At 38.9% G+C, this 9,570-nt stretch overlaps 1 protein-coding gene across 1 annotated transcript; it reads right to left on the bottom strand.

Moving 5' to 3' along the window:
• Window positions 1-7,678: 7,678 nt before the first annotated feature.
• On the bottom strand, window positions 7,679-8,880 carry LOC122077500 (36.4 kDa proline-rich protein). The gene is made up of 2 exons (XM_042643452.1): window positions 8,166-8,880; window positions 7,679-7,941 (listed from the first exon to the last, which is right to left on the bottom strand). The coding sequence occupies exon 1, from the start codon at window positions 8,844-8,846 to the stop codon at window positions 8,172-8,174; it is 675 nt and encodes a 224-aa protein (XP_042499386.1). The 5' UTR covers window positions 8,847-8,880; the 3' UTR covers window positions 7,679-7,941; window positions 8,166-8,171.
• Window positions 8,881-9,570: the final 690 nt, after the last annotated feature.

Below are 9,570 nucleotides of genomic sequence, written 5' to 3'. Positions count from 1 at the left end.
CTCGTTAAATATCTGTGTTGTGTGGATCTATTGTCTATTTATTTTTGTATTTTTCTTGATGTTTACTCTGTTGATAAAGGGTTTATTCAAGTTGAGGCATTATTTTGTCAAATGTTTTTTCGTCATTGCATCCATTAAATGTTGGCCTCTTGTAGATGAATGTAAATAATATTTTCCTTGAAGGTCATCTTGATGAAGAGGTTAACATGTTTTACCGACTGGTTTTTCTTGTAATTAGGCTCACCTGTTCACAAGGGGAATTGAAGCATAATCTTGTTTCTCGTCTTCACAAGTCTATAATTTGGAATGTGCTTCTTGCAATTGGTTTTGGAAATTTACATCTACACCTGTTACTTTTTGTTCGTATCTTTCTAGTGGATCATTACAATTGTTTTACAATATGTTAATGATATATATAATTAAAATTGGAAACAATCTAGCTGTCATCAATGCTTTGAAATTGTTTCTTCATAGTCACTTTCATATCATAGATTTGGGTTCTTCAAAATACTTTACTGGCATTAAGGTTGCTAGATCAACCTATCTCGGAGAAAAAAATACCTTGGAGATGCTTAGTGATACAAGTTGACATGGATCCAAACAAATGAATTCTATGGAATAGTATTTGGAATTGAATCATGAAGATGAGGAACTCATTTCCAACCCAACAAAATATAGAATAGTTTGAAATACTGATTTATCTCACAGTAATGAGACCTGATATTGTTTGTCATACAAATTCTCAGTCAATTTATGAAAAACAACCTCAAAAACAAATTTTGTGCTACTTGAAGTCATGTCTAGGAAAAGGCATTAAGTTGTCTTTTGCTAGCAACCTTCTTGTCAGTGCCTAATGTGACTCAGATTGGGCTACTTGTGACACTTCTTGCCACTTTGTTACTTGGTTGTGTACTTTTATTGGATTATTTTCCATCTCTTGGAAGAGCAAAATAGAAAACTGTTTCAGGATCTTCTGCTGAAATTGAATTCAAAGCCATGGCAATTACAACTTATGAACTGACTTGGTTATCTTACCTTCTCAAGAACTTAAGGGTTCCTCATTAATAGCCTATAAATTTATATTATGATAATGAGGTGGCTATACACATTGGAACAAATCTAGTCTTCCACCAACAACAAGACATATATATTAAGATTGATTCTTATATGGGTTGAAAAAAACTTCAAGCTCAACAAATACAAACTATTTATATTATAGAAACGTAACCCTAAAACGATGCAGAAGATAATAGAAAAACAAAACAAACAATGCACATGGATTTTACGAGGTTCGGCAAGGTTGCTTACGTCCCCGGTGATATGAGATCCTGCTTCACTATCAATGGAGAATAGGGTTACAGCGCTCGTCCTCACACCTCTCAGTATTGCTTGCATTACAGAGAAAGAAACCCTCGCTACAAATATATAGCGAAAAACCCTGCCTGTCTAGGCGCTGCACCAGTACTCCCTGGATTAAACTGCGACGGAATACAAGACATCACACACCAACAATCTCCACCTTGGCTTGAATTCTGTCGAGCCTCCTGTAAACATAACTTGTAGATGTCTTCATCATTGTACCTCATTAGAGGTACAAACCTGCACCTGTTTGGTGGGTCCCTCATCTTCAACAATGAGTAATATTAATCAAGTCCAAACAGGACTCTAACTTCTCTGTAGTAACTGGCTTTGTAAACATATCTGCAGGATTGAGATCTGTATGAATTTTTCTCAAGTGAATACTGCCTGCTGACACAAGCTCCATGATCTTGTGAAATCTCACAGCAATATGCTTTGTCATTGTATGAAACACCTGATTCTTTGCAAGATGTATGGCACTCTGACTGTCACAATGTAACGTTGTACCTCCTTGCTCCACTAGACCTCCTCTTTTCTAAATCACTAGCATAGTCAGAATCAACATAACCTGCCAATTTTGTAGAACTTCCCTTGCCACTAAACATAACACCTATATCTTTAGTCTTGCTCAAATATCTGAAGATCCACTTAATTGCATTCCAATGCTCCTTTCCTGGATCACTCATGTATCTGCTAACAACATTGACTGCATGAGACAAATCCGGCCTGCTACAAACCATAGCATACATGAGACTCTCAACTGCGCTAGCATAAGGGACTTGAGACATCTGCTTCATCTCCTTATGTATTGTAGGGTATTCCCTTTCAGATAACTTGAAGTGGCTGGCTAATGGAGTGCTAACCGGCTTAGCCTTTTCCATATTGAAACGCTCTAGCACCTTTTCAATATACCTCTTCTGAGTTACCCAAAGTTTACCTGCATTTCTATCTCTAAGGATTTCCATACCAAGGATCTTCTTAGCGGTACCAAGATCCTTCATCTCAAATTCAGCATTCAACAAAGACTTCAAAGAGACTATATCATGTTTGTTCTTTGCAGCAATGAGCATGTCATCAACATAAAGCATCAACAAAATAATAGAATTATCACTTGGCACTTAATAATAAACACAACTATCATACTCACTTCTTGTGTAGCCAATCTTCATCATGTGAGAATCAAAGCGCTTGTACCACTGCCTAGGAGATTGTTTAAGGCCATAAAGCGACCTCTTAAGTAGACAAACATGGTCTTCCTTTCCTTACACCTTGAAACCTTCAGGCTGCTCCATGTAAATCTGTTCCTCCAAGTCACCATGAAGAAATGCAGTTTTCACATCAAGTTGTTCAAGCTCTAAATCATACATGATCACCAAAGCAAGTAGTACCCTGATTAAAGTGTGTTTCACCACTGAAGAGAATATTTCATTGTAGTCTATCCCCTCCTTCTGTGCATAGCCCTTGGTTACAAGTTTGACCTTATACCTTTCACGCTCCTTCTCAGATGCTGCCTCTTTCTTACGAAAGACCCATTTACACCCAATGATTTTTCTTCCCTTGGGTTTTTTCATAATCTCCCAAGTCTTGTTTTTCTGTAGAGATTCTATTTCCTCCATCATAGCTGTTATCCATTTATTATGTTGTGCATCACTCAAAACATCATGGTAGGAAGATGGATCACCTGTACCTACAGTGAGGGCATAGGCAACCATGTCCTCAGACCCGTATCTCATAGGTGCTTTGTGAGTATGCTTCCCTTTACCATTTGCCACAGTATAGGGACTTCTACTGCTTCCTGTTGTCCTGGTAAGTCCCTTGATGACTCATTCTCTCTTATTGTTTCTAACTCACCTAACTCCACCTACACAATAGAACCTTCTTTATTTTCATCAACTGCTTGTGAATTATAATTTGACTTCACTGTATGAGACTCATCAAACACAACGTCTTTACTAACCACAACTTTCTGTGAACTTGGATCCCACAACTTGAATCCCTTTACACATTTCTTAAAACCAAGAAAGATACACTGCTTAGACTTTGAGTCTGACTTGGAACGGTGCTCACTCTCAACATGCGCATAGGCTGGACAACCAAATATTTTTAGAATAGAATAATCTACTGGTTTTCCTGTCCATACCTCTTCAGGAATTTATAATCAATTGCCTTTGATGGAGACCTATTGATGAGGAAACATGCCATGTTCACTGCTTCTGCCCAAAATCTCTTACTCAACCCTGCATTCAACCTCATACTCCGAGCTCTTTCTAGAAGTGTTCTGTTCATCCTTTCAGCTATACCATTTTGCTGTGGTGTCTTTGGAACCGTGAAGTGACGCGTAATCCCTTCAGCTTTGCACAATTCTAGAAACGGCTTGTATGTGTACTCTCCTCCATTATCTGTTATCAAGTATTTAATTTTCTTTCGTGTCTTCTTTTCTACCTCAGCCTTTCATTCCTTAAATTTAGTAAACACCTCACTTTTATGCTTCATGAAGTAGATCCAGACTTTCCTTGAGTAATCATCAACAAAGGTCACGAAGTATTCTGCCCCACCTTTAGATTTTGTTATTAAAGGACCCCATACATCGCTGTGTACATAATCAAGCACCCATTTACTCTTATGTTTTGCAGTTTTGAAATTAACCTTGCACTGTTTTTCTAACACACAATACTTGCAGAAATTCAGTTTACAAGTTTTTACTCTCTTCAACATTTTCCTTTTATGAAGTTCTATCAATCCTCTTTCTCCCATATGCCCTAACCGCATATGCCACAGATAGGTATCAGCTGTATCAAATATTACATCTGTAGTCACAGATGCTCCACCTATAACTGTACTCCCTATGAGTCTGTATAGGTTTCCTGCTAGCTGTCCCTTCATGACAACCATTACACCCTTAATAACTTTGAGAACTCTACCTCCTGCTATGTACTTGCAGCCATTTGAGTCAAGTGCCCCCAAAGAAATTAAGTTTTTCCTTAATTCTGGTACATGTCTCACATCTGCTAAGGTTCTTACTATCCCATCAAACATATTGATTTTGATGGTGCCTATCTCAATGGTCTTGCATACAGCATCATTCCCCATTAGGACAGACCCACCATTATATGGTTGATATGTATCAAACCAATCCTTATGTGGACACATGTGATATGAACATCCAGAATCTAAAATCCAAGAATCAGAAGGTTGATTCTTACCTGATGATATAGAGAGTACATCTCCATCATCTTCATTTGAACTGTCAGCCACGCTAGCTTCCTCAGATGCCTTATCTACACCTTTCTTCTTTAAGTCCGCCTTCCTCTTCAAGCACTCTCTCTTCAGATGACCTTCCTTCTTGCAATAGTAACAAGAGACCTTTGTCTTTGCCCCTTTTGATTTCGATCGACTCTTCTCAGATCCCTTCTAATTTGATCTCCCTCTTTCCTGCTCCTTGTCACCTTCGAAAAAACCTTCTCCTTGAGATTTCGTACTTCTGGCCTTCTTCCTTGTATCATTGGACATGAGGGCAGCTGCGACTTCATCCAACTCAAGGGTCTCCTTCCCGTACAAGAGAGTCGTTACTAGGTGATCATATGATTCTGGGAGCGACGACAGCAATAGTAACGCCTTGCTTTCATCCTCGATCTTAACCTCCAGGTTTGCAAGTTTACTTACGATCTGATTGAACATATTAAGATGCTCTAATAGATCCATACCTTCCTCTATCTGTAGAGAATACAATTGCTTCTTTACGAACAACTAGTTCGTTAAGGACTTCGTCATGTAGATGCTTTCAAGTTTCGCCCATAACTGCGGTGCAGATTCGATACCCACAATATATTATAGGGCATCATCAGAAAGATTTAATCAAATAACACTTACCGCCTTTTCCTCCATCTCTTCCCAATCTTCGTCAGTAATTTTTGCAGGTTTCTTTGACTTCCCTGACAAAGTTTTCGCTAAACCCTGCTGTATCAGAAGATCCTTCATCTTTTGACGCCAGAGGGTGAAATTGTTCTTCCCATTAAACCTCTCGATATCATACTTGACATTCGATCCCTTCCCTACCATCGTGATAGTAAACCCTAGAAAACGAAAAATCTAGAGCTCTGATACCAATTTGTAGAAACACAACCCTAAAACGATGCAGAAGGTAATGGAAAAACAAAACAAACAATGCACACGGATTTTACGAGGTTCGGCAAGGTTGCCTACGTCCCCGGTGAGATGAGATCCTGCTTCACTATCAATGGAGAATAAGGTTACAACGCTCGTCCTCACACCTCTCAGTATTGCTTGCATTACAGAGAAAGAAATCTTCACTACAAATATAGCGAAAAAACCCTGCATGTCTAGGTGCTGCACCAGTACTCCCTGGATTAAACTGCGACGGAATACAAGACATCATACACCAACATATATTTCAACGAAACAGCAAATGACAGATATTTTTACCAAAACACTTGTCAACAACAATATCATTTTCTTCTTAGCAATTTGGGCGTTCATGATGTTCACACTCCAACTTGAGGGGGACTATTAAGATGTATTGAGTTGACTTATATATAATTTAGGACACAACATGAAAAGTGTTGGTCATTTTCTATTCTTCTCCTTTTTTTGTATTCCCTATGTGAAAGCAACAACGATAGAGAATGAAGTAGAAGCATTTCCATTATTAATTCTCACACATTCCCACTGTTAAAGCCCCCACCCATTTTGAGAAATAAATTCTATTTTGCAAGTCATTAATTCTTTTTCTAGCCTTCTATAAGCATGATCATTGAGAGGCGGACAAAAACTAAACCCTATTTAAAAATGTTTTAAATATTTAAATTGAAGAAGCAACCACTGTTGATTCTCTTGTTTTTTTTTTTTTTAATTAAAAAAAAAAAAAAAGAATCTTGTCAGTTTGGTGTTGTCTACACCCAAAGTCCAGACACAAGGGGGGGAGCATGGTCTTTTCACATTTATCTGTGTTTGGGCATTAGGCTCCACTAGAGTCCTAGACTGGTAAGGATCTTTTGAGTGTGGCCCTATGCCAAAACACATGGGAGGATGAAATGACCGTTTTACCCCACATGAAAGATGAAAATCCCGTCACTGTTGATGCTGCCTTCTACGCAATCTACTCTCTTTTATTATATATATATATATATACAGGTTAAGTTGTAAGAGAATACTCCAAAAATCCATGAGTTAGATAGGAATTCCAAGAACCAGACTCATTCTATCAATCAAGAATCAACATATACCACATGATTTGGCGGGAGAAGGTGACAAATTGAGTCCATGTGCAAATGCTTATTAGGTCCCCCACCTTCATGTATGTGTCTATTATGACAGAACATAAAAGTTGTCAATCCTTATTCTAATGTCCCAAAATATCACAATGTACACTTTGTACTATGTATTGAATAAATAGAGGCCACAAAAACTTAGGGTTTATATATATATATAGGAAGCACTCAACTAAGGTTTGATTCTTAATATTCTGTTTCTGTGGGCCCATGCCCCATTCAATATAATTAAACACTATTAATCAAGGTTCAAGTAAGAGGAATCGGCAATAGGATTGGTATGAATCAACCAGAGTCAGATTGAAGCGTCAAAACCGTATGTAGTGAGGCAGTGAGGTGTAGTGAGCATTCAACAATTGGGGTGCATGGCCGCGAGTGATTATCCTCTGTAGTGAGTGCTGCCGTGCGGTGAGCATCGCATGGCCGAGACCATCCGAGCATGTTTCCCGAGGTCATCTCAGCCATCAGATGCTCACTGCACGGCCGCACTCACTGCAGATGATAATTTTATGCATGGCCGCGCTCTTTAAGCCATTGGATACTCACTGCACATTATCGCTCGTTGTAGACAATTTGAACCTAGAAATTAATGCAATATGAATTGAACAATTTGAATCAACTGGAATCGGAATCAAATCCAGCCAATTCTAATCCGATTCGACCAGAATTGGTGATCCGATTCCAATTTCTCTAACCATGCTATTAAGTGCCTTAATGCAATCTTATCTGTCTCTCTCATTCAAGTTTTCCTGATAATTGGCTAGCTAAAGAAGGTAACTGTGTGCAACAAGTAAATAGAGAATCAGACTTTTTATTAGAGTTGCATAATTTTCCTTTTGAAGACCCCTTAAAATTATTATGGTTGAAAGAGATTGGTAAGGTATGTGGATACTAATAGAATCCCATTTGAGAAAACAATCATAGCTATTCTTCAGGTTTGATTCCGCGGGTACTTAACTCATTCAGAAAATCTATAAACAACAAAATTAAATGATTTATAGTTCTTCATGAATCCTCCCAAAGCACCAAACTAAGAATCCAAAAGATATAATTATAGATTGAAAAGTGAAAGAGAAAGGAAATTAAAGGGAAAGCATCCTTGCTTGTCTTGCTTAACTAAGACAAAACATACAGAACAAATGTGTACAACAAAGCCAATCACCAATAGTAACAATCAAGGAGGATACAGTGAAAGAATAAAAGGTAAGAAAAAAAAAAAACACTAACAAACAAACAAAGCAAGTGAGAAAGACATTGGTTGCTTGACATCCTCTCATGTCGATTTTATCCCCACCTGCAATCACAATATTCACAACATATAATGAGAAACCCTAGATTAGAAAATAAATATTTTTCTCTGCCATTTGTTCTTGAGAGAGAGAGAGAGAGAGAGAGAGAGAGAGAGAGTTGGGTATCAACCATAAAGACCCAAAAAGGGACAAGCTTGAAACCCATAGTAATGAAGAAATAAGCTTTGAAACAGTAGTAAATTAAGTATTAAAGGTATAATGTAGGTACTTGGATTTAGAGAGAGCAGGTGAAACCAGGAGGAGGTGTCTTCCCACAGGTAATAAGTAGTTGAAGAGCAATTGGGAGGTAGACATTGAGATTGAGGAGCTTGAGCTTGAGAGTGGTACACAAGCACACTGCAGCTTCCACATCAACAACCCCTTGAAGCAATGGGCAGCATTGATTCACAACTGGGTCTCCCAAACCAATGTGCACCAACCCACCAAGAAGATCCACACATGCTCCTAGCTTTAGAGTGTCAATTGGACATGTTGCCATCCCCGGAGGTGATGGGCAAGGCTTTCCACCACCACCACCGCCACCACCCGGTGGGTTCAAGATTGGGGGGATGCCGGTCACCGGAGGGATTGTCACCGGTGGGACAGTCACTGGTGGAACGGTCACCGGTGGTTTCACAATGGGAGGGAGAGTCACCGGTGGGACTGTCACAGGTGGTTTCACAATGGGAGGGAGAGTCACCGGTGGGACTGTCACAGGTGGTTTCACAATGGGAGGGAGAGTCACCGGAGGGAGAGTGATGGGAGGCTTAACAACTGGAGGCTTTACTTTAGGGGGTAGCTTGTGTTTGGGATGGGGCTTTGGGCAGTAGTTACAACCAAGAATGGGAGTGGCTGAGGAGATGAAAAGCAAGTAAATGAAAAAGAGAGATGTGATCTTAGAGGAGTCCATGGCAGAGTGGAGTGGTAATGAGAGAAGAGCAAGGAGGGCGGCTCTTCTCTTATAGAGAAATGAGAGCTAGAGAGAGTGAAAAACAAAGCAGTATCACGTGAACATAGCAAGGCTCAAAACGGAAATGCCAAACTTTGCTAGTTGGCATTGCAAATATTTGCACAAATTCATCAGCCCCCATCCAATCCACATTTTAGTTTTTGTTTCCTCATCTACTGATATATCATTTACCTCAAAAAAAAAAAAAAAAAAAAAAAAAAAAAAAAAATCAGTAATAGAGAAAAAGCTGGGTATGCTAACGGTATACCAAAATCTGTGTCTATTTCTCTCCTCCTCTTGAAAAAGTTTCCATGTCCCTCCCATCCCAACTTTTCCATTGATTGAGCCACAAGTTTCTGGAAATGAGAGTGGTGAATCTTCGCGTATGTGAATGTATGTGAACGTTCATGATCCGTGGATATGGCATCTTTTAAATGAGAGAGAAAATAGACACCATATTCATGGATCAGAGACGTTCACGTACATTCACGTATGTGAAGATTCACCAGACTTGAAAGAAAGCTGATGACATTATCCAACCCTCCTTTTATTATCAACATAATTATCCTGATTTCAATTTCTTAATTTCTTCTAACTCTACAAATTGAACTAGTTTCAATTTTAATTTTCCAGTTACCTGTTTCATGGCTTTAATTTGAGTTGCAGATCCTACGCTGGAGACAAA

This window comes from Macadamia integrifolia, chromosome 4, assembly GCF_013358625.1.
Source record: "Macadamia integrifolia cultivar HAES 741 chromosome 4, SCU_Mint_v3, whole genome shotgun sequence".
Classification (NCBI taxonomy): Eukaryota; Viridiplantae; Streptophyta; class Magnoliopsida; order Proteales; family Proteaceae; genus Macadamia; species Macadamia integrifolia.
This window is presented reverse-complemented; position numbering and strand designations above follow the sequence as displayed.